Raw genomic sequence first — 25,356 nt, 5'->3', positions numbered from 1 at the left:
ATCTGATTAGCAGCAACATTAATTACTCTTCTTAGTTTTGGGGTTTCTTTTCTTTGAGTTGTGTCCAAAGTTTCTAGTGGTAGCTTGCTGGGTCTTCCAACTGGGTGCTGGAAGCCAGTGCTGTAGCAAACCGTAATGTCTGTGTGCTCACCCTGACCGACTGTCATTTCACCTACGTGTTGATTCAGTCTGCAGTTTTCACTTCCTTATTCTACTTTTTACAAGCGCCTACACACTTGAAAAATTGTTAGCAAAGCTGCACATACGCTACAAGAAGAAGGGGGTAGGGAGAGGAATTAAGGCCAGGCCTTAAGGTCTAATAGTTACAGAATCCTTCACCCAAGTTAGTCCTGAAAAATTGGACAATTGGTTTAGCCAAATCCATAGCATTCTGTTATGTATATTAGTATAGTATATGCAGTCATTTACCATATAGCAACATTTTGGTCAACAATGGACTGCATATACAATCATGCTCCCGTAAGATTATAATACATTTTTCCTGACCTGTATGTTTAAATACACCGATGCCTACCATTGTGGTATAGTTGCCTGCAGTATTGAACACAGTAATATGCTGTACAGGTTTGTAGCCTAGGTGTAGTAGGCTATACCTGGTAACCTATCTGTGTAGTAGGCTATACCATCTAGTTTTGTGTAAGTGCACTCTAGATGATGTTTGCACAACATGTTTCTCAGATCATGTCTCCATTGTGAAGCAATGCATAACTGTATTACCAAATGTCAGCTAACAAGATACTACTTACCCACTGGCTTCATGAACACTACTGTTTTTCATCGCTTAAATGTCGGTGATATATATTCAATATTGAGTTCTTAACACACGTTTCTCTGTGATAATGTACAAAGGTATGTAATTCTATAAATTCTCTGGAATTGAGTGTTGTATTCCATGAGACCCTCACTCAGTCTAGGTTCTGTTTAAGCAACACGTAATGAAAAAAGAAGACAAGTTTATTTGTATATGCTTCATGAATAAGGTTACTTCAAGCCTTAAGAGTCAATTATAGTAATGGTTCAGAAACAGGAATATTTGTACTTAGTCCTTGGGCCTGGACTTCGTGTCTTGTTTTTGTAAGATGGTTTTTTTTTTTTTATTATTGCAGTATGACACAGAAAAGTACACCAATCAAATGTACAGCTTGATGAATGTTTACAGTGTGAACACAGCTGGGTAGCCAGCTCTCAGATCAAGAAACAGGATCAGCACCTGGAAGACCCTCTGGTGCCCTTTCCAGACACTTCCATCCACTCCTCCTCTCGCCTAACTCCTCCATTCACCTGTCCCCATCCCCTCACCCACTGTGCCCCAGGAAATCATCCTAGGTACTCACATCATTGTCTAGTAGGTTAAATTTTAACAGGGAATAGTTAACACTTCCAAACTGTAATGTCCCAGTACAGTGTACAGCAGAAGGGTGCTAAATCTTACAAACAGGTAATAGGGGCTTCATTTTCTTCAGCTTTGTAGTTTGTGAAACATCCTAGACTTCTCTCCGAGTGCTTTCCAAATCTGTAGTTGCGCATTCTTCAACGAAAACTTTGGGGAAAATGCCCACCTTCCCTTTGCACTCCCCTTCCAGCCATTCGTCATTCACTGTTAAAAGGAAAAGTACACATGGATTTCTAAAACCACTGTAGGAAGATTACCCTGTCTGACTCTTCCACACAGAATTTTTTATTGGTCACCCTTCCCCACCCCTAATTGTGATCAACAGGGCAAAGACAGTATTGCAAAGTGAGAGTGAACACTGGATTTAACCATCTTCTTGATCTGTCTTAACAGATAATGAAGGAGCAAAATGCAGAAGGATAAATTATGTTTTTCAAAAAGTTACCAGAGAAGTAAGGTCAAAGAAATTGAACAACGAATTCGTAAATAGAATTTCCATCCTTCCCCCACCCCCAGCCTCGACAGGGTCTCACTGTCACTTAGGCTGGTCTCACTCCTGGGCTCAAGTGATCCACCCAACTCAGCCTCCCAAAGTGCTGTGGTGATAGGGGTGAGCTTCTGTGCCTTACCTGTGCTTTGTTGGGAATCTTTGTTTTGACTACAGAAAAGGGACATGCCATTGGTTAAATATATTAAAAAATGAAAGTTCATTAGTAAACTTCTTTTCACTGAACTTCATTAAACAGCTGAGTTGGAGCTAGTGATGGGTTAGTACATGTTTGTAAAATATAAAGATTTTAATAGCTCCCACTCAGAGCCTGTAATAGAGTGCAGGCATTGTACTTAAAAAATATATTCAGACTTCATAATAACTTGTAGGTATCCATATTTTACTGAGGAAAAGGAGACCCAGAGAGGTGAATAGTTTGTTCAGAGCCATTCTGCCAGTAAAAATCAAGACAACTTAGGTATAATCTCCAAAGCCCACCTACCTGACCACACAGCCAGTTAAGTTTGTCTTTGTACATCTAGATCAGACATTAAGGCCCTGGTGCCTGGATCCTGCCCCCAGAAATTTTGCTTTAATGTGTGGTGTGACTGGGCAGCAGTTTTTTCAAAAGTTCCCTCAGGTAATTCTAACTGCAAATCACTGTCTTGATGCTTTCTACTTACAGGGTAGGTCGTGGACTGGAAGCTTATTAGAAATGAAAAATCCCAGACACCACCCCACACCAGAGTCAGAATCCATTTAGGAAGATCCCCAGGTGATTCACATGCGCATTAGAGTTTGAGAAACACTTTGCAGATGAGACCGTCTCGTAACTTGAATGCAATTGAACTCCCCTCTGTCCTACCCTGACTGTGCTAAATTCTGTTTTCTATTGAAGTGCTACAATATGGGTACTTCCTCAACTTAGACTTGTACAGGTAGGTCATAGTAAGAAGTGCACTGGCTTCTCTCCTTATCTACCCAAAAGGTGGTTTTAGTGTGTTCTGTCATTTTATTCCTGCTCCCTCTCCCAAACTCCAGACAGCTGAGCTGGTTGGTTGATTTAGGCACCTAGAAAGTGGCACTGGGAGGTGTTCAACCCAGTTCTTCCCACTGAGTTACCATTCTCGCTTGTTGGAACAGTCTGCTTCTATATTACTACAACATTATATATATATTATATATGTTTTATATATATTATATATTTATATATATAATATGTTATATATATATTTATTTTTTTGAGACAGAGTCTCACTCTTGCTCAGGCTGGGGTGCAAAGGTGCAATCTTGACTCACTGCAACCTCCACCTCCCCGGTTCAAGTGATTCTCCTGCCTCAGCCTCCTGAGGAGCTGGGACTACAGGCACGTGCCACCATGCCCGGCTAATTTTTTTATTTTTAGTAGAGATGGGGTTTCACCATGTTGGCCAGGCTGGTCTCAAAACTCCTGACCCCAAGTGATCCACTCACCTTGACTTCCCGAAGTGCTGGGATTACCAGCATGAACCATCACGCCCGGCCTATACTACTCATATTTTTAATTAATTGCTATAGACTTGTATACTCACTCCGTAACCCAGGCTGGAGTGCAGTGGTGCAATCTCAGCTCGCTGCAACCTCCACCTCCCGGGTTCAAGCGATTGTCCTGCCTCAGCCTCCTAAGTAGCTGGGATTATAAGCACATACCACCACACCCGGCTAATTTTTGTATTTCTAGTAGAGACAGAGTTTCATCATGTTGGCCAGGCTGGTCTTCAACTCCTGACCTCAAGCAGTCCGCCCACATTGGCCTCCCAAAGTGCTGGGATTACAGGCATAAGCCACTGCGCCCGGCCTATTTTTATTTTTTTAAGACAGAGTCTCACTCTGTCACCCAGGCTGGAGTGTAGTGTAATGTTGGCTCACTGCAACCTCCACTCCCAGGTTCAAGCGATTCTCTTGCCTCAGCCTCAGCCTCCCTAGCAGCTAGGACTACAGATGTGCATCACCACACCCAGCTAATTTTTACATTTTTAGTAGAGATGGGTTTTCACCATGTTGGCCAGGCTGGTGTTGAACTCCTGGCCTCAAGTGATCCACCCACCTCAGCCTCCCAAAGTGCTGGGACTACAGGTGTGAGCCACCACACTCGGCCTACCCCCATTAACTTTAAAATTCCCACTCTCTTTGTCTGTTGGACTTTCTGTTATAATTGATAGTAGTTTTTCACTGCTTTGCATTGGTAGTGCACAGACTCAGCATATGAGCAGGGCTTTTATGATGGGACTTTTTTGTGTCCAGGTAGAGAATTAGGCTGGCAAACCACGAGCTGGAATGGTGCTTCTTAGAGTGTAGGCAGTAGACCAGCATCACCTGGAAACTCGGTAGAAATGCAAGTTGGTGGGCCCCGCCCCAGACCTGAATCAGAATCTCTAGAGAGTGGGCCCAGGAATTGATCCCTCTCCGAGGGATTCTTAGAACTCTCCACTTTTAAGAAGTGGGTCTTGCTGTGTTGTCCAGGCAACAGCCTTGAACTCCTGGCTTCCAGTGATCCTCCTACCTCAGCATCCCTAGTAGCTGGGATTACAGGCATGCTGTTTCAGTTTTTAGTCTGTTCATTCCAAACAGAATCAAGAAAGTCGCCGGAGACACAGCATAGTTCTGAATAGCTGGTTTTTAAGGCAAAATTTACCTACTTTTCTCTTTGAAAATTACATTAATTCAAAGAACTATGGTTTGCAGAAGGTCGTATGGCTTGATGCAAAGGCAAAGTGATTCCACCAATTTGTTACCTCTGGGAATGAAAATCCATGGTTTCCAAAGCATACTCCTCTTTAATAATCAAGATGTTATCACTGGCCAGGTGCGGAGTCTCATACCTGTAATCCCAGCACTTTGGGAGGCCGAGGCAGGTGGGTCACTTGAGGCCAGAAGTTTGAGACCAGCCTGGTCAACATGGCAAAACCCCATCTCTACTAAAAACACAAAAATTAGCTAGGCATGGTGGTGGGCGCCTGTAATCCCAGCTACTCAGGAGGCTGAGGCAGGAGAATCGCTTGAACCCAGGAGGGGGAGGTTGCAGTGAGCTGAGATTGTGCCACTGCACTCCAGCCTGGGCAACAGAGGGGGACTCTCTCCAAAAAAAAAAAAAAAAAAAAATCTCAGCTTCTTGTTGCTTTCCTGGCTACTAGAACAATAGACAGGGAAAGTCTGAGTGCTCAGCTTTGCTCCCTCCAGCTAGATGCTAGGAAGCAGGTTGAAAACACTGGCTAAAGTTTTGTTTGTAGATTATTGATGTTTTCTTCTCTCTGCCCTTGACCTTGTTTCTGCTAACATGTTAATTTGTTTCTATATTCTTGGAGTAGCACTTACCCTTTGATAGCACCAGGATTATATCCCCTTCCTGAAACTCCAGGTCCTCTGGTTGGGTAGCCTCATAACTGAAGAGTGCCTCCACTTGGCTGCCTTTCTTAAGCTGCGGATCTGTTGTCTGGTTATTAGCATCAGCTTTTTCACTTTCCTTGGGTTCATCTGGAAAGCCTTGGTCACCCTGAAATAATAAAGGGCCTATTAATTTTCCCAATTTCCTCCCAAATGAACATTGAGCATCACTAAAGGAAACAGCGAAATGTCAAAGTAGAACCTGGGATATAAACTCATAAAGTTTGTGATCAGTGCCTTGTGTAGAGCTTATATGCTCTTTGTGAATACTGGATGTTGGGTAAATCGGTCCCCAACCTTTTTGGCACCAGGGACCAGTTTCATGGAAGACAGTTTTTAGATGAACGGTGGTGGGTGGTGGGTGGCGGTGAGGGTGGTTTCAGAATGAAATTGTTCCCCCTCAGATCATCGGGCATTAGATTCTCATACAGAGCGTGCAACCTAGATCCCTCACATGCAGAGTTCACAATAGAGTTTGCACTCCTATGAGAATCTAATGCTGCTGCTGATCTGACAGGAGGCAGAGCTCAGGCCTGTATACCCGCAGCTCAACTCCATCCCAAAACTACTAAATCAGAAACTCCCTGAAGGTGAATCCTGCAATCTGTAATTTTTTTTTTTTTTTTGAGACAGAGTCTTGCTCTGTCACCCAGGCTGGAGTGCAGTAGTGTGGTCTTGGCTCACTGCAAGCTCCGCCTCCCGGGTTCACACCATTCTCCTGCCTCAGTCTTCCGAGTAGCTGGGACTATAGGCGCCCACCACCACGCCCAGCTAATTTTTTTTTTTTTTTTTTTTTTTTTTTGTATTTTTAGTAGAGATGGGGTTTCACCGTGTTAGCCGGGACGGTCTCGATCTCCTGACCTCATGATCCACCCGCCTCAGCCGCAATCTGTATTTTAAGTCCTCTAGGGAGTTCTGATACTTGCTAAAGTTCGAAAACCACTGCACAATGCCATACTTCTTTTATCTGTAACAACATTTCTTATACATCTTAGACTTCTGGTCTTAGACTTCTTCCACATTATGGTCACTTTTGCTTCACAAATGAAGGAGAAGGATGCAGTTTCTAGAGATGTAAATCATAGAATTTAACAAATCAACATTAGAAATGCTGCTAGGCTTGTATGTACCGAGTGTTACAAGTTCTAGCTTCTTAATGCTGTTTGTTGAACCTTGGTTTATTGTCTTTGTGGAGAGGCAGTACAATGAGGTGGAAATGGCCCTAGAGAGTCCACAGACCAGGGTTTGTGTCCCACCTCCACTGCTTACCAGCTCTGTGTCCCTAAGCAAGCAGTGTAACTTCTCAGAACCTCAGTTACCTCACCTGAAATTGAGGCTAGAAGAATTCAATGAGATGACGTAGAATAATAGTAGTTGGCATTTATTGAACACTTACTCTGTGGCAGTACTCTTCTAAATATGTAAAAATATTTAGACTTGGTTAATGGTAAGTGTTCCTGCATAGAGTAGATGCTTAATAAATGTTAGTTCATTTTCTTTTCTTTCTTTTTTTTTTTTTTTTTTGTATTTTTAGTAGAGATGGGATTTCACCATGTTGCCCAGGCTGGTCTTAAACTCCTGACCTCAGGTGATCTGGCCCACCTCAGCCTCCCAAAGTGCTAGGATTTCAGGCGTGAGCCACCACACCAGGCCTCTTTTTTTTTTAGACAGAATCTCACTCTGTCACCCAAACTGGAGTGCAGTCGTGCGATAGCTCACTATAACCTCTGCCTCCTGGGTTCAAGCAATTCTGCCTCAGCCTCCCAAGTAGCTGGGACTACAGGTGTGCACCACCACACCCAGCTAATTTTTGTATTTTCAGTAGAGACGGGGTTTCACCATGTTGCCTCAGCCTCCCAAAGTGTTGGGGTTACAGGCATGAGCCACTGCGCCCGTTTTCTTTCTCCTAGCGAGTGAAAACCTGCCTTGCTGCCTCCAAGAATAATGGATAGTGATAAAGAACATTCAACAGTGACTCCTGAGCCTGGATTAAATTGCAGAAAGATTGTTGGGAGTTTGAAGAGGGTTGGCTACATGTAGCCACCAAATAGATTGAAGCTCCTGTCAAAGGAAAATTTTTTAATTAAAAGTTTAAGTGAAGTAGTTCACATTTAGAGCAAAACTCCTTCTAGGAAGAATCTTTTAAAAAAGATGCTGAAGGGGTTAATCCAAAGACAGTTGGAAAACCTAGAGTGACCTTTCAGACTTCCAAGAGACCCCTTACACTCACACTCACTCTTACCCCCAGGTCCTGGGGCCTTTTGTCTCAGCCAGAGACACCAGGGAGTCTCATCCCCAGTGGCCGTATTTCCTGAAGGCAATTTTCTGACCGGGGAAGATACCTTAAAACAGGTTTATACACTGCCCCTTTCTAGGCTCGTTCTCTTTCACTCTTCCTCTCCCACTTTGTTTTTTTTTTTTTCTTTTCCAGCAAACATTTGTCTCTGATTTGAGTGAGAATCTACCAAAGAACCCCTTGCTTTAAACAGAAGCCTCAGCCCAGCTGCGAGGGTGAGGTTTGCAGGAAGGACTCTGCCTCCTACTGTGGCTCTGGGCCTGAATGAGCCAGAATAGCTTTCCCGCTTGCTCATTTCTACCATCTCCAAATCCACTTGTAGGTAGAAAATGGTAGCTTTCCCAAGGATTCATGTATGAACTGTTTCATATGATACTCCCTACACCAGTGTAACTGCAAATGCAACAGCCTAAAAATGCAAAGTCAGAAAAACAGGTGAATAGGAGAGCTGAAACTTTTGAAACAACCCTAATTAACAGCTTTGGTCAGTGGAGACTGGCTTCATTAATGCTGTATCTGGAGCTCTCTCCAGCCTCAGGACTGGATGGGAGCTGGTTCATCAGGAAGATCTGGCTAGCCTAGCTCAGTCCCTGCCTTGCTCATATACCTCATAACCATTCTTTCAAAGCAAGACCTGACTTTCTTCCCTGCTCACAGCAGCATCCTAGTGTACAAGGCCTTCCATGATATGTTGCCTTTCCAGCCCGTCTCCCACCACTCTCCCCATTGCATGCTCAGTAGTAACACTGAGCGCCTTTACCCACTATGCTGACTTCTATGGTGTTCCTTTCCGTCTGTAAAATGCATCCTTTCCTCCTCTACCTCACTAATTTCTTATTTATTGTTTTACGGTGAAGCTTCAAGATGATCTCAGCAGCATTTTCTTCAGGAAGACAACTCCTACCTGTTCCACTTCCCTCCAGCATTTCTGGGTTAGATAGTATACCACGTGCTTCCATAACACAGTACGTCCATTTGTGAACCCCCATCAGTTTACACAACATGAGGCTTCATGTGCCTGCCTATCTACAGAGCCCTAGGCGCTCAGCAAGTGTTTGTTGAAGAATGTCACTAAGCAGACAACCCAAATGTCCACCAGCAGGTGAACAGATGCACGGAATGGAGCATCCATACAGTGGAGTACCATTTAGCAATCAAAAGGATGAGACCAGTGAAACAAAAAGACTAAACACGCACTATACTATCCACTTGCATGAAATTATGTAAAAGGAAAAAGTATATTTACAGAAGGCAGATGGGTGGTTTTCTGGGTCTAGAGTTGGGGGAGAGAATTAATGTCAACAATAAAAAGAAATGACAATTTTTTCCCCAGGAGACCAAGAGACAGAGTTGGAGTGTTACCTTGTTGCTTCTATTAACGCTTCTAGCCTCTAACTTTTCACCTGACTCCCATTGTTCTTACTTGGAAGTCAGACTTCAGGCTAATAAGACCTCAGGCTAATAAGATAACGTGCCCTGGAACCATCAGTACAGCAGGGTAGTTAGGAATAGAGGCAGGCTCTGGAATCAAAACATCTGCTTGAGTCCGACTCCACTACTAACCAGCTATTTAATCTTGGTCAAGTTGCGTGACCTCTCTTTGCCTTGTTTCCTAAATTATAAAATGAGAAAATAATATCTACCTCACAGAGTTATGAAGATTATAAGAACTAACACACAGAATGCACTTGGCAGCTGGGCACATTGGCTCACGCCTGTAATCCCAGCACTTTGGGAGGCCAAGGCAAGTGGATCACGAGGTGAAGAGTTCGAGACCAGCCTGGCCAAGATGGTGAAACCCTGTCTCTACTAAAAATATAAAAATTAGCCAGGAGTGATGGCGGGCACCTGTAATCCCAGCTACTCGGGAGGCTGAGGCAGAGAATTGCTTGAACCCGGGAGGCGGAGGTTGCAGTGAGCCAAGATCGCACCACTGCACTCTAGCCTGGGCGACAGAGCAAGGCTCCATCTCAAAAAAAAAAAAAAAAATGCACTTTGCACAGTATCTGACACATGGGAAGTTCTCAGTAGATACTTACTGTTAATAGAGTGTTACCCAAATTATTTCTTGGTGAAATAAATGCTATTTTCTTTCACCCTCATGTGAAAGTGTTCTTCCTTATGTTAACTTGAGAAGGTTGGCCAGGTGCAGTGGCTCACACCTGCAGTCCTAACACCTTGGGAGGCCAAGGTGGGAGGATTGCTTGAGCCCAGGAGTTTGAGACCAGCCTGGGAAGTATAGTGAGACTATATATACTGTAAACAAAACATTTTAAAAAGTAGCTGTGTGTGGTGGTGCACATCTGTAGTTCCAGCTACTCGGGAGGCTGAGGTGGGAGGACTGCTTGAGCCTGGGAGGCGGAGGTTGCAGTGAGCTGTGATTGTGCCACTGCACTCCAGCCTGGGTGACAGAGCAAGATGAAAGAGAGACACAGAGAGAGCAGGCAATGCAAAAGAGAAAAAGAAAAAAAGAAAAGGGAGGAGAGAAGAAAAGGAAAGAAAGAGAAAGAAAGAAAAAAGAGAAAGAAAAAAAAGAGGGAAGGAAGGAAGGAAAAAAAGAAGAAAGAAAAAAAAGAGGGAGGGAAGGGAGGTATGGAGGGAGGGATGGAGGAAAAGAAGGAAGGGAGGGAGGGAAGGAAGGAAGGAAGAAAAAGAAAAGAAAACTTAAGAAGGTGAAGAATGGCTATGAGCTGAGCCTTAAGCTATGACTTCATTCCAACCTTGTTTGACAGTGATGGATGGGATGTTTGACACAGTCAGGCACGGAGCCAATGGAGGGGCAGGAGGCTTTCTGTGAGCTCCTGCCCTGCTGGGCCTGCTTTTCTCTTGTGAGAAACCCTCTCCCTGCTGCAAATGGGGTGAGGATGCAGGTAAAAGGGAGGCAGAGCTGTGACTTGTTACCCACCATATCCCCAAAACCACACATAGTGCCTAGTACACAGAAGGTGCTTGATAAACGTCAAATTGTTGAGGAAGTGGCTCAGTGGAAATGGAACTTTAGATGCCCTTCACTGCACTCACCACTGTGTTCTCACACCACAGAGTCAGACAGTAGTTTTTCACCTGGCCCCAGGCATCCTTCATGTTGTCTTCTGAAAGGGGCACCAGCTCATTGCTGTCTCGAGGCCGATAGCTGGGTGGGGATAATGAGTAAGAATCCAGTCAAAGAACATCATTACAAAAACCATCCTCCTCTTCCCTCCTCCAGGCCAGCACAAGGTCCCCACTGTTCCCCTCACAGCTGCCTGCATGGAACTCACCTCAGCTTAGTGTGTTCCAGCCGGAGCTCCAGTTTCTTAGACACCATGTCCCGGACCTGGCTGTAGGGGAGTCCAGGCTGAGTCTCCATGACTACCGTATACTTGTAGTGCACCTTGAGTGTGTAGGGCATGGGAACGCTGAGCTTCACTTCCTGAGTAGGGAGGAAGCAAAGCGAACTCCTGAGTGTCTGAGGCTTTCTTCAACATCCTGTATCACTGAGGCTTGGTGATTTGGCACAGGGGGTACCCCATGCAGCAGGGGAGAGGCCAATAAGTAACTGGTTTCATAGTAGCCAAAAGGGCCTTCAGAGGTCCTTTAGCCCAACCCTTGCTTGGACAGGAATTCCTACTGAGCAAGATCTGGCCCACTAGCTTGGGTAGTAGGAAGTGTGTACATGATAGTGGACGAGGCTGTCAAGAGGGTCCCTAGCCCATAGACCCTGTAAGGTAGCAACTGGTTCGACCCTTCCATTGGGGCTCTTCCTATAACCCAGACAGACAGTCTGTGGTTGATAGCCCAAGCCATCCCATCTTCTACCACTTGAAACAGTACGAGGGAAAAATGTTACCTTAGGCTCTTCTTTTTGTTTCTGACCTGAATGGAAAAAGTAGGGAGTAAAACAAAAGAAGATAGTGAATGAACACGCTTGGCCAGCCCCTGCTACACACAGATGAAACCTCTTCAAATAGGGCCCCCCAACCTCTTACCCTTTAATCTGTGGGGCAATTATTAACCTTAGTAAACTGTGGGGAAGTCTCACCTTGGGGAAGCATGAAGGTCATGAACACATGAACAAACTCAGTCTCTGCTTCTAGGGAGCCTATAGGTAATTATCAAAGGACCAGCGTATCCTCACCAATCCACGAGGTTAGCAGGGATCCCAAAGGTCAGTTAAACCCACAGGATCCAAAGCAATGAAAATCAGGAGTGCAAGGTGAGCCAGAGGCCACAGGAAGAACTATTAGAACCACTGATCCTCATCTTATTCTTTATTTTTGTGTATGTTTCCTAAAGTTTATTAATTTAATTAATATATTAATCTAATATAATTGATGTAAGAGCTGCATGCACGAAGATATTTACCATAGGGGGCACATGACAGAAAAGACCACTGATCTCAAACCTAGCTGATCATTACAATCACATGGGAAGTTTTTTTTCTAAAATACAAATTCCTGAGCCCCATTCCAGTCCTAAAAAATCAGAGCCCGAAGCCTAGGACCCTGTATTCACAAAATCTTCCTAGGTTTATATGTGATCCTTGATGAGCCTCTACACAAAAGATAACAACAAAAAAGCTGTCAAGGACATTGAGCAGGAGCAATGGGAGAGATTTGAATATGGAATATGCATTATATAATGTTATCATACGAATGTTTAGTGTCCTAGATACCGTGATTCTATTGTGATTATGCAGGAGACTGTGTTTTTGCGGCTGTGTAGGGTGAAGTGTCACGAGTCTGTAACTTTTTTTCAACTGGCTCGGGGGAAAAAAATAGAATGGAGCAGGGCGAGTTCATGGTGCAAAATGTTAACAATTGGTGAGTTTAAGTGAAAGATATTCTGATGTTTATTGTATTCTACTGTCAACTTTTCTGTAGGTTGGACATTTTTGAAAATAAAAATGGGGGAAGGGCATGCCAAGTGATTCTGATGATCAGGCGTGTGTGGCAGTCACTGATCTAGAATCCGGCCGGCCACTCACTCTGTGCGTCTCTACCAAGCACTTATCCAGAATCGGCTTCAAGTGCGTACGCGATAAAAAGCCCATCACTTCCCAAGCCAGCCCTCTCCACACTAGGAAACAGCCTTTCGGAGAGAACGTTTCCGTTTCACATCTGCCCATTGGTTCTCTGTTCAGTCTCAGGGCTCCACAGAGCAATTTCTTTTCCAGATACAGTGCCTCAGACATTGGAAAACAGCCACTCCATGCCCCTCTGAGGTAAGCATGTATAGTTACTTCAATTTTTCTTCCTGAGATATGGTTTTAGTAACGATCAAGGGGTTTGGTGACTACATGAGTCACTCGAACCAGCTGCATTCACCCAAGCCCTGCGAGTGTTCTGCAGAAGGCAGGGAGACAGGGCACTGATTTCATGTTTGGGGTGGGTGGGTGGTGCAGGAAAGGAGGGTTCTGGGGTTGCGTGGTCATTAGCTGAGTGGCATATTGGGAGAAGAAGAAACCAGAATTTCCTGGAAGGCAGGGAGAGGAACTCAGGAAACAGCCTGGCATGCTCCTGTGCCCAGACCTAGGGTGTTGCTCCAGGACCACTCACCTGGTGACAGCTGTGGTCTTCCAGGGGCTTTGGAACTAGGAGGAGCTGGGATGTCGGACTCCGGAGAGCTTTCCTCCTGAAGGCAACAGGGAGTGATGGTCAGAACCTTCATTCAAAGTTCCCAGGCAGGGGTGGATGTGGGGAGACGCCCCTACAGAGACCCCATGAAAAGGAGCCAGATGCAAATAACTCCCTAAAAGTTGGAATGGTAGTGACATTTGGGGAAGACGAAGGAAATGCTGGCCAAAAGAGGAGGCAAGGTTGGCCTGATGAAAATGAAAATCATAGTAGAAAGAAGAATCCTAACCCGCTAAAAGGCCCTTGCCGCTTTAGCATCACTTTCAGCCATATTGGAAATCCACTGGACATGGGGGAGGACTGAGCTCTTGTCTCCGCGGCAGAGGGCATTGAGAAAGGAAAAATTCCACTTCTCGTTTGCACGGCATTTGAAGCTTTTCAAAGCATCTGGATAGGGTGACTCTGACCAGGGAGGGCTGAGCTCGTATACAACTGGTTGCACAGTCTAGAGAGAGACAGGCCCCACTGCCATTGAGTCACTTACAGGGATGCTCAGATCTGATAAAGACAGCTCTCTAGGCCTGGCAGAGGGACAGAACTTTTGAAGTGTGAGGAAGGGAGTAGCAGCAGTTTAGAAGCAGTGGCTGGCAAGGCCCACTCTGATTCAAAGCTCTAAGGCAGATCTCATTTTATTATTTTTATTTGTATAGAGGTGGCATCTCTCTATTTTGTCCAGGCTGGTCTCGAACTCCTGAGTTCAAGTGATCCTCTCACCTCAGCCTCCCAAAGTGCTAGGATTACAGGCATGAGCAACTGCACCTGGCCTCATTTTATTTCTAATGGCATTGTACCAGCCAACACATTGACTATCCTTCCAGGTGAAGCAGACACACCTGGGAAGACCTAACCCCCTCATATACTGTAGGCTTTGCTTCCCAAGTCACTTCTGACCAGGAAGAGTCACAGAGGTGGGAGGCCCAATGGGACCTACAGATGCCTCCAACTTAGCACACCTGGGCTTTTTTCCCCTCATTCCCAGGTTCAGCTCTGGGTAGCTGGTGCCATCTCAAGGCGGGCTCAAGACTAGTGAGTCTTTCTCCAGGGGTCCCGACAGTACCTCTTTTACACTGCTCTTCTCCCCTCCAGGGAGAGATCTCTAAATGGTGAGAGGACATGGGTCAGGCCTTGGCATCACATTACCTGGGGCTGCTGCTGAGGGTGGATCCGCAGCTCAACTGGTTCAAGGTAGTTGCAGGGAACAAGCCCCTTCTGCAGTGCAGCACCACAGAATCAGAAAGGAAAGAATAAAGATGTGCTCATCAGTACCCACACCACAGAACAGCCCAGAGTCCTGGGGAAGGGAGGACGAACAGACAAAAGAACTTGATCGGTCTGCAAAGAAGGCAGCAGATACCGCTCCACAGAAAGACTGCATTTGCTGCCAGGATCCCACACCCATCGCACCACCCCCGATCCTCTGCATACCTGCCCGTTGAACATGACCGTGGCCCAGTTATCATTGCCCTTCTTCAAGACAAAGACAATGTTCCCTGGCATGACCTGGAGCTCTTCTTGTGTCTCAGGCACAAACCCAAACAGCACACGGTGAGCCTCCCCTTCCAGAGCCCTGCAGAGGGTAGACACCAGATCCAGCCCACATCCCCTCACACAGTGCCACGGCACAAACACAGTGAACTTGGAGCCAGGGACTTGGCTCCAGCCTGGCTGTAACTCCACATCTAACTGCAACTGCCGAGGTGACGCTGAGCCTGCCTGGGCTCCCGAGAGGTCTCGGTAAGAAACCGGTGTACACCTGCTCATCACCATATATGCAGAGGGACAAGAATGAAAGCAAAAACCCCACACACTAGTGAGGACTTACAATCCTTGCCCTCCCTTCCCCTCTGAGGAGGAAGGTCCCTCGCTGGGTCATCTTGGCCAGCTCCCAAGGCTGGGCTGGGGTGGATCAGGTGACTGTGGTCAGGGCAACAGCACAAAGCAGAAGTCAGGTGAGAGCCAGCTGGGCCAGAAAGACCAGTGGGAGAGGAGGAAGGAGAAACCACCTAGAGCCAGTGTTGGGCCAGGGTAGGGAGATGGTGAGCAGGGTAGGTGACAGGGAGCGTGAGGGAGGCACATAGAGGGCTCTGAGACTGCCCAGCTGCTGTGGTGCAGTGTCGGTTCCCTTAAGTCTGACTTCATGCTTTTAGGCTCTGAGGCTCTGATTGGCGTCACTTTGGAACGTGTGGTTGAGAGGCTGGTGTTCAGGTTTCAGGCTTCCCTCCCTTTACTCCCCACTCTGTTACTTTCCCCTCAGCCCTTCCTTGTTTCCAGACATGGTGTCTATTCCTGTAGGGAATACAGGCCCTTGCAGCTGACAGTGAGCTTAGGAATGAGCTCATCCAGCCCCTCATTTTTGTAGTTGCTTTGGTACTTTTGTCACTTTTTAGTTTTATTTTTATTTTTTGAGATGGAATCTTGGTCTGTTGCACTGGCTGGAGTGCAGTGACGTGATCTTGGCTCACTGCAACCTCCACCTCCCAGGTGCAAGTGAGTCTCCTGCCTCAGCCTCCCAAGTAGCTGGGATTACAGGCATGCGTCACCACGCTCAGCTAATTTTTGTATTTTTAGTAGAGATGGGGTTTTGCCACATTGGCCCGGCTGGTCTCGAACTCCTGATCTCAAGTGATCCGCCCACCCCGGTCTCCCAAAGTGCTGGGATTACAGGCATGAGCCACCACGCCTGGCCAATCACTTTTTAAAACCTCCTTTTTGGGTGGGAGGACCAGGCTTGCTTCATCGCTTCGAGAGAATTCTTAAGAAAGCTGTAGGTTATGACACCCTTTGTTTTTCATCTTACAGAAGAAGGACTTCCTTTTCTTGAGTCCTTCCTCTTTACTTCTTCAGAAAGCATGTGCCGATAGGGAGTGGAAAACGCCTACACAGGAAAAAGGATGCCATTCTACATTCCTGACTCCGGAGAGCTCTGGCCTGCCCCCGTCAGAAGGGACCGCAGCCAATGCGAAACTGATCTCCAATGTGAGGTCAGCATCTTCGTCCCCAGGGTAGCTATGTTCCACAGGACACCACTGCCCCTCAGCAACAACCCCTTGCCATGTGGGTGGCTGTGCACGTGGACAGAGGGCCATTGGGAACCATGTAGCTGCAGCCAGGCCCTGATGGCCAGCTCCACCACGGTCAAGACTCCCATCCCCACATGTCATTCCTTTCTAGCCTGACATTCTAGAAGACATTCTTCTAAACATTCCTTTCAAGCCTGACATTCTAGAAGAAACCTGGCATTCTAGAAAATTCCACAGGATTTAGACTCTGACCCCAGCTTCATCTTCTTCCCTCCCTCTCTTGCCATCAGTTCAGACTTGGAGCTTAGATATTCTGCATATGGATTTAAATCTAACTTACCTGAAGATCTCTGGGGTTTTCGGTCTGGGTGGAGGCTCAGCTGCCTATTGAATATTCAGGAGAAGTGAAAATAGAAAAGGCAATGAGGGAAAGCAGGGGAGAGACAACAAATGGCTAATGGTAATTTGAGCATTCTTCCAGACCAGAACATCAAATAACGCATTTCTGACTGATGGGAACACTGTCTAGGAAGAGGGTACAGTCACCCTGACTAAACCCTGAGAAATAACACCTCCCACCAGCTCCCCAGGTGTAGATTTCACTAGCACAGCAATTCATTTTGAGCCAGAGCTAGTTTCTGGAGGTTAGCAGTCACACAGCAACATGGTGTCACAAGAATGCTTTGACCTTGAGTTCTGTCCTTTTCCCAGGAGAGTTTCCAGAAGCTCTGTTCTGTAATTAATGTCTACTATGTCACATGACACTTCTGAGTATTTTTAAATTAAATTAATTTTTTTTTTTTTTTTGAGGTGGAGTTTCACTCTGTCGCCCAGGCTGGAGTGCAGTGGTATGATCTTGGCTCACTGCAACTTCTGCCTCCCTCGTTCAAGTGATTCTCCTGCCTCAGCATCCCATGTTGCTGGAATTACAGGCATGTGCCACCACACCCTGCTAATTTTTGTATTTTTAGTAGGGATGGGAGTTTCACCATGTTGGCCAGGCTGGTCTGGAATTCCTGGCCTCAAGTGATCTGCTCATCTCAACCTCTCAAAATGGTGGGATTACAGGCGTAAGCCACTGCGCCTGGCCACTTTTGAGTATTTAAAATTGACACAGGATTCCACTGACTGGGCAAGAATCACCTCCCCTGTTCTACACTGAATACCATGGGATCCAGTGACCTGGGCTGCGTTCCCTTCATGGCCTCTGGCTGAACTGAAGCTCAAGGGACTTCAGCAAGGCTTTCATCAGCTTTATTGTGAAGAAAGAGATCAAGGAATCTAGATCTGGAACATACCTGTCCCTGCTCAGAAAACCCGCCCTCTGCTGGTGCTGGCCAGCGCTCTTCACCATCACAGTTTCATTGCCACAGAGTTCCTATTTTCCTCAATGTGTTTTCCCCTCTTCCCTTCACAAGGAATCTCTGTCTGCATTTCTAGATCCACTGTCATCCAGTTCATCTGAGCCCACCTCTCCAAGCCCAGTTGGGACAGAAAAAGGGTTCACTCTCAGCGCCCTGCCTGTGTTCCCGAAGGAAACGCCTGCACATGAGCAGATGGGTAGAGCCAGGAGAGCCCAAACCTCAGACCCAGGCCCCACAAGGTTCCCCACTTGCCCCAGTACTCAAGAAGAGGCTTTGTTAACAAGTCTTCCATAGCTTGTGTTTCACCTTCCTGAGAGAATGGTTGAGGCTTCAGAGAGAGTACCCGCAGATCTCTTTAGAGACGTGAAGACTGGCATTTGTGGGGAAGCAGGAGAGTTAGCTTCAGAGGACTTGGGGTGAAGCCTGACACTGCCTTATTTCCTTACCAGCCATGGAACCCAGGACTGAGAGAGGGCAGGCAGATCCTTCAGCTGCACTGAGAGCCACTTGAAGGAGCCCTTTCAATAAGGCAGCTCAGCACACCTAGTCTCTAGAATCGAATGCTTCACAGAAAGCTCTTGAGACCTAGGTCCATGGAGAAGGTCAGGATTGCCTCACCTGTGGTTGCAGAGGGGCAAACCCAGAGAAACTGTCCTGATCCACTACAGACGCCACAACCTGAAATCAAGGACAGGAGGGTGTGAGGCTCTGCCAGCACGGTTTCCATTCTTCTGGGTCTCCCTCCTTGCTCATGCCCTAGACCAGTTCTCACTTGAGTCTGGTTTCAGATGTGGACAGTAACTAAGGATTAGATTCCTGATCCTTTGGTTTAGGATTTCAGCAACTGAGGAAACAAGTATTCACCCCACCCCTGCTAACAGGGGCTTGCTTTCTCCTCTCTTAAAACAAATGTTTTTATTGAGGTGCAATTTGTATAACATCAAATTATCCTTTTTTTTTTTTTTTTTTTTTGAGACGGAGTCATGCTCTGTTGCCCAGGCTGGAGTGCAGTGGCGCAACCTCAGCTCACTGCAGCCTCCGCCTTCCAGGTTCAAGTGATTCTCCTGCCTCAGCCTCCCGAGTAGCTGAGATTACAGGTGCCTGCCACCACGCCTGGCTAATTTTTGTATTTTTAGTAGAGATGGGTTTTCGCCATGTTGGCCAGGCTGGTCTCATACTCCTGACCTCCGGTGATCCACCCATCTCAGCCTCCCAAAGTGCTGGGATTATAGGCATGAGCCACCACGCCTAGCCCAAATTAATCATTTTAAAGTGAATGATTCAGTGGCATTTATCGCATTCGCAATGCTGTGCAACCACCGCTTCTATCTAATTCCAAAACATTTTCATCATCCCGGAAGAAAACGCCGTACCTATTAAGCGGTGTGTCCACACCCCGCTTTCCCCTAAACTGGCAACAACCAGTTTGCTGTCTGTGACTGACTTGAGCTCTCTTCTTCTCTGAGTTTTGAAAATCAGATTTAAAGCTAGCTTTATTCACAGATATGCTTAAACTATAGATAATTTTCATCATTCGTTCATATAACAAAACCTTTTTGCTGAGAGCTGTTATGTGTCTTAGCACTGTACCAGGCTGTGAGGACTCAGTGGTGATCAAGCAGACATGGTCTCTGCCCTCTCAGTGCTTAGAGGCTGCACAAGGTATTTCATATAAATGGAATTGTACAACATGTGGCCTTTTGTATCTGGCTTCCTTCGCATAGCATGATGTTTTCAAGGTCCATCCTTGTTGTATCATGAATCATCATTTTTATGGCTGCGTAGTATTCTGTTGCATGGATATATCATATTTTGATTATCCATTCATCAGTTGATAGATATTTGAAGTGCTTCCATTCACCCAGGCTTTCTTGACCTCTGCTACTATGCTAGACCCAGCTACCCGACCACTGCGCAACTTTAGCACTATGAATGTGTCAAAGTCAAATGTGGTTTTGGAAGGGCACTGCTGACTCACTTCAGACCATGTCTGAAACAATTTAAGACTTGGATTTATTATTATTATTATTTTGAGATGGAGTTTCGCTCTTGTTGCCCAGGCTGGAGTGCAATGGCGTGATCTCAGCTCACTGCAACCTCTGCCACCCGGGTTCAAGCCATTCTCCTGCCTCAGCCTCCCAAGTAGCTGGGACTACAGGCATGCACTGCAGCACCTGGCTAATTTTGTATTTTTAGTAGAGACGGCGTTTCACCATGTTGACCAGCCTGGTCTTGATCTCCTGACCTCGTGATTCACCTGCCTTGGCCTCCCAAAGTGCTGGGATTACAGGTGTGAGCCACCGTGCCCGGCCAAGACCTGGATTTAGAAGAAGTCCAATTTAAGACATAGTCTAAACATAGGGCTGTGGAAGTGGGGAAAGACTCCTCAGCCCACTAACACGTGAACTACAAGGAGCATTAATCCAAGAGGATCCCATGCTGATCTCTTTCCCCAACATGTTCTTTCCATATTTATTTTTATTTTTTAGAAACAGAGTCTCACTCTGTTGCCCAGGCTAGAGTACAGTGGTGCAATCATAGTTCACTATAACCTTGAACTCCTGGGCTCAAGCAACCCTTTCGCCTCAGCCTCTCCACTAGCTAGGCTGGTCTCAAACTCCTGGCCACAAGTGATCCTCCCACTTCAGCCTCCCAAAGTGCTGGGATTATAGGCATGAGCCACCCTGCCCAGCCCTCTCTTCACATTTAGTGAGCTCCTCATGGCTGTGTTTTCCCTCCACTGGCTCAGTCCCCAAGACTCAGCATCCTGTGGGGAACCCTGTGGCTCTCACCGAGGGTCACACTGGAAGGGAGGAATGGGAGCAGCTTGGAGAAAATAAACTAGAAGTGGTTGCCTATCTTTCAGCCAAACCTCTGTCCTATAAACAAGTCTCTTATTGCCATCCCAGGGACAGAGCCACAAGGAGGCTGCCCTCTTCTCAAGAGTCCCTCCCACCTTGCTCCACATGGCCCAGGCCACAGGAGACTCGGGGGAAGCTGAGCAATCCCACCTACCGTCGCCTTGCCTAGGTAATCCTTCTTGGCCAGCTGAGCCACTTGTCTCTCATTTGGTCGAAACAGCCTGCCCACAGGGATCACCACTGGCTCGTACAGCTTCTGCTTCTGTAACACAGAAAACAGCATTTCCTTATCTGAAAATGGGGATGACGATGCTTGTCCTGCCTCCCTCAGCGAATAGATGCAAGAATTTATAGAGATAACCACATGGAAGCACTTTTTCCAAATGAGTGTTGTCATTACTGTAGGGTGTTCAGGTAGGAACCCTTGGTTTGAATACCACCTTCTGCTGCGAGGCCACATGGCCATTGTTTGCTGCTATATGTCCAGCACCCTCTTTTCCCAGAGGAACTGCTCCTCTCCCTCTCTGTGTGGTGTCCGTGGGGTTCTCTAATGGTGTAGACGCCACCACCGTGACAAGGCTGGCCCGGGATTAAGCGAGGCTCATGACAGTGTTCCCTTGGATGAGTGTTTGCTGACGAGGATAGGCATATAAAGACTGACTTGAGTCCTCTTCTCTGTGTTTTAAAAATCAGATTTAAAGCTAGCCTTATTCACAAATATGCTTGAACGATGGATAATTTTTATCACTCATTCACATAATCAAAACATTTTTTGGGCAGGTGTGGTGGCTCACGCCTATAATTCCTGCACTTTGGGAGGCCAAGGTGGGCAGATCACCTGAGGTCAGCAGTTCGAGATCTGCGTGGCCAACATGGCAAAACCCCATCTCTATTAAAAATACAAAAATTAGCCAGGCATGGCGGCATGCGCCTGTAATCCCAGCTACTTAGGAGGCTGAGGCAGGAGAATTGCTTGAACCCAGGAGGCGGAGGCTGCAGTGAGCCGAGATCATACCACTGCACTCCATGCTGGGCAACAGAGTGAGACTCCATCTCAAAACAAAACAAAACAAAACAGAACATTTTTGCTGAGAGCTGTTACGTGCCTAGTATTGTGCCAGGCTGTGAGGACTCAGTGGTGATCCAGCAGACATGGTGTCTGCCCTCTCAGTGCTTACAGTCTGTGCAGCACCACTCCAGCATCCAGTATCCCGTTCTGCATTGCCCAGGAGCCCCACTGTGAGGGCGGTGTGCTGCCAGGCCTCTGCCATCCCATACTCTAGGCCTCAGGTTCTCAGCACAGATTCAAGATCTTAAGTGGAACTATACCCTAACATCTGTGTTACCCAGACTCACAGAAAGTAAAAGCACCACTTTTATGGCTTCTCAATGGCATGTCCTCTGAGACAAATGAGAATGCAGTGAAATCCTCTCCCCACCTGCATCACCAATACGCTTACCCAGACACACTCCATGGCCTTGTCGATTTTGGAATGTCTGGGCTCAGACTTCATGCTCGTGGCCAATGCTAACTGTTCTTCAGCTTTTTTCCATTCCTCCTTCTTGGCATACATGAAAGCAATGTTATATAACACCTAGAAAAGTACAGACCGCAACATAAAATTTAAGACTACTACAAATCGAGCCAGGGAAGGGCTCACACGTGTACTCCGGGAGTGTTGCTGGTAGCCTTTCTCCCTTCCTCAGCTCTCCTGGGAATATCTAAAATATAGTGCAGTTAGGCTTGCCATTGAGGTACATCAAACACAAACATGGTGTTAAGAAAACACCATGGAATGCATAAATGCAACATCATGTGTACTCTTCTAACAACCAAATAGGTCAGGAACGGACAAGAACTATTGTATACAGTGTGTTCAAACCAGTTAAAAAAAGAAGAAGAATTGTTGTGCTGTTTTAGTGTGAGTTGCTTTAGTGAAAGAGTGACTTGCTCAAGGCCCCTTCTAGAGGCAGACACAGGGTTGGGAATAAAATACAGGTGTGTGGCCTTCCAGTCCAGCTCCTGCCACTGCGCCTAGGCTTAAACACTGGACAGGTACAGGGCAGGAAGAGGGATCAAGATGCAACCTCCTGTACCAGCACCAGCAGAACCTGGCCCAGACCATGTGAGTAAAAGACTGATGTAGCAACGCAGGCCAGGCACAGTGGCTCACACCTGTAATCCCAGCACTTTGGGAGGCCAAGACGGGTGAATCACTTGAGGTCAGGAATTCAAGATCAGCCTAGCCAACACAGAGAAACCATGTCTCTACCAAAAATACAAAAATTAGCTGGGCATGGTGGCAGGCACCTGTAATTCCAGCTTCTTGGGAGGCTGAAGCAGGAGAATTGCTTGAACCCAGAAGACAGAGGTTAGCACAGAAGCCAGGGGCACCTTCGCCTGGGGTGGGGAGGGAATGGTAAATGCAACAGTAGTCATACTTTTCCAGGTGTTGAGTTGGGCTGTGGTTCTTGAGTGTTTATTATTATGCTTCACAATAGACACACAGAATCAAATAATCGTTTGGATGCATTACCAAGATCTAAAAAAATGGCTTGACTGAAAGAAATGTTTTAAATAGGACATATGGAAATGAGGGGGTGTGACATTTGAGGCTAGATGATAAAAGACATTGACACTCTGTCTTGCCCTTGGGTCACTTGCTCTTAGAGGCGCCAGCTGCCATGTCATGACAAGACTTTAGGCAACCCTAGAGAGAAGTTCATGTAGCGACAAACTTAAGCCTCCTGCCAACAACGACGTGAACATGCCAAACTCAGACAGGTGGCAGGATTGGTGTTTCTGTGGCTTTAGCGGCTGGTGCTGAATGGTGGGGGCCAGGATGAACCCCAGAAGTGGAATCTGGACTCCTTTCAGGCCTATTTCTGAGAGTCAGTGAGCTACTGCCTTCTGAATTCATTGGCTTCTCCAGCCCACTCCTGACCTTGTGTGCAGAAAGAAAGAACTCAGATCATTTGAAACTTCCTATTTGGTTCTCAGCCACCTTCTCTTAAGACGTTTTCCTGCAATCAGTTTTTATGAACTGATGATGAGAATAACCTTGACACTCTTCAAAAATACTAATGTGATTCTCAGAAGCCAGGATCATACCACATCAGGAAGAGAAGGATTATAAGTAGGGAAATGACTAGAAGGTCCCATGTGACAAAGAAGGCCTTAGACCCTGAAAAGTTCAGCTTTACTTGCAGAGAGGGTCACTCAGTCAGTATTTTCTGTCCTCCCAGAGCCATTTTAACCCCAGCTCCAGGGGAAACATTCCTCCCACGGAATTGTACTTTGATGCTGCTGTGACATAATCCTTTTTCTAGAGCCACTTGTCCCCCAACTTTTTAATCTGTATAAGTGGCTGTCATTGGCTTATCGTCAATGTCTGGAGGAATTTTAGTTGTCACATTGGATGGGGAATGGTGGTGGCAGTGCTACTAGCATCTAAACGCTAGAGATGCTGTCAAAGTTCCCACAATGCACAGGAGGCACCACAACCCCTCTCGCTTCCACCACAATACAAGATTGTCTGGTCCAACGCATTAACAGAGCTACGACTAAGAAACCCTACTGGAGAAGCTGGTCAAATGGCAGCCAATTCCCACTGCAAAGCCCCATCTTCCCACACTGTGAGAAGTGAAGTTAGTTGCTAGCTTGCTGCAGAGTAGAGGTGGGGCCACATGTCCCCAGAGGCCGAGGGTGGCTACAGACTCTATTATTAGCCCCGAGCGACCCTGGGAACACTTGACTTCTTGTGCCTGAGAAACTAAAGCAAGGGGACTTTTGTTAGTGATTTTTCTAAAGAAAGGTCTGTGACATTTACAGGAATTTTGGTTTTCAAAACTGCTAGTATATATTTGGAAGTAGGAGGGGCGGGAAGGGCCAACTGGAAAAAGTAAATGAACCTGCAAAGTCAAAGCCAGTCATGTCTCTCCCTTTGGATAACAGAGAAAAGAAGTTGTTCTGCAGAAATCTTTACCTAAATATGTGCCTTGAGCTGTTCTTTGAGCAAGAGGGGACAGATTTATTCCAAATGATCCTCACTCTCTCTTTAGGTATCAATCAAGTGCGTGGGGTAAAAACCATGGAGAGTTAAGAGTGTGGTCTATAAACCTGAGAACCGAGCAAGGTTCTGACAGGTCCTGCATGGACAATGAACTCATGATTTTGGATTTGCTAGCAAAATGCTGAACAAATAGCTTGTCAATCTGAATTGCTGAACAAAACATGCAAATTATCATGAATATTTTCACAAGCCAACACACTCACGTCCAGCCTCCCTTCAGAGAGCCCAGTGGGCTCATTTTTGCATGGTCCTTTGCGCTCCACATTAATAAAATGTATGCCCCCAGGTAACTGATGACAATGCCTTGATGAGCCTGAAATAATCCATCTCAGTCTTTTCTTCAAGGAAAATCTGAGTCTCAAGGCAGAGGAGGCAAAATGGCTTTTCCAAGCTCCTGAAGGTGTCACTGTGCATCTGAACTGTCAGCTGTCCATCCAGCCATGATCCCCGCCTGCCCAGGCCAGGCCCCGTTCTCCTTACCTCACAGGCAAACAGCTTGAACTGAAGGCCCAGGATCTTATAGTCTATCAGCTGGTTCCCTCGAAGCTGAATCAAGGCTTCTTTAAGGTCTTTGATAGCCAAATCATATCTGCAGGACAGAGGGAGAAAATACAGCAGTCTAGTGCATGGAGGAATAAATGCAGCATAAAATGTGAGTCTGTTTCTGCCTTCCCCGTCTATTTCACTGGGACAAGAAGCCTTTCAGTTCCTTTTGACCCATTTAGTTTTCAGCTATCCTGAGCCCAAGTATTCTATAGAACTCCTTGGGAATGGTGCCCCACCCAGGGATGTGCCTCACA

General features: G+C 46.4%; 1 protein-coding gene across 6 annotated transcripts in view; it reads right to left on the bottom strand.

Annotated features, from left to right (window-relative positions):
* Nucleotides 1-957: 957 nt before the first annotated feature.
* The window catches only part of NCF2 (neutrophil cytosolic factor 2), a 37,272-nt gene continuing 12,873 nt past the window's right edge, over nt 958-25,356 (bottom strand). For 5 of the 6 annotated variants that reach the window (XM_037985835.2, XM_037985836.2, XM_037985837.2 and 2 more), the window contains 13 exons: nt 25,037-25,145; nt 21,944-22,078; nt 20,638-20,745; nt 18,241-18,300; nt 16,599-16,642; nt 14,664-14,805; nt 14,379-14,447; nt 13,161-13,236; nt 11,453-11,478; nt 10,884-11,035; nt 10,645-10,756; nt 5,259-5,436; nt 958-1,618 (listed from right to left, as the gene is read on the bottom strand). In XM_037985835.2, the coding sequence (XP_037841763.1) occupies nt 1,506-1,618; nt 5,259-5,436; nt 10,645-10,756; nt 10,884-11,035; nt 11,453-11,478; nt 13,161-13,236; nt 14,379-14,447; nt 14,664-14,805; nt 16,599-16,642; nt 18,241-18,300; nt 20,638-20,745; nt 21,944-22,078; nt 25,037-25,145 (1,324 nt within the window). In that variant the 3' untranslated portion in view covers nt 958-1,505. The remainder of the gene's footprint in view (nt 1,619-5,258; nt 5,437-10,644; nt 10,757-10,883; nt 11,036-11,452; nt 11,479-13,160; nt 13,237-14,378; nt 14,448-14,663; nt 14,806-16,598; nt 16,643-18,240; nt 18,301-20,637; nt 20,746-21,943; nt 22,079-25,036; nt 25,146-25,356) is intronic. The other variant, XM_073011693.1, reaches the window with a different exon arrangement.

This window comes from Chlorocebus sabaeus, chromosome 25 (assembly GCF_047675955.1).
Source record: "Chlorocebus sabaeus isolate Y175 chromosome 25, mChlSab1.0.hap1, whole genome shotgun sequence".
Taxonomy (NCBI): Eukaryota; Metazoa; Chordata; class Mammalia; order Primates; family Cercopithecidae; genus Chlorocebus; species Chlorocebus sabaeus.
This window is presented reverse-complemented; position numbering and strand designations above follow the sequence as displayed.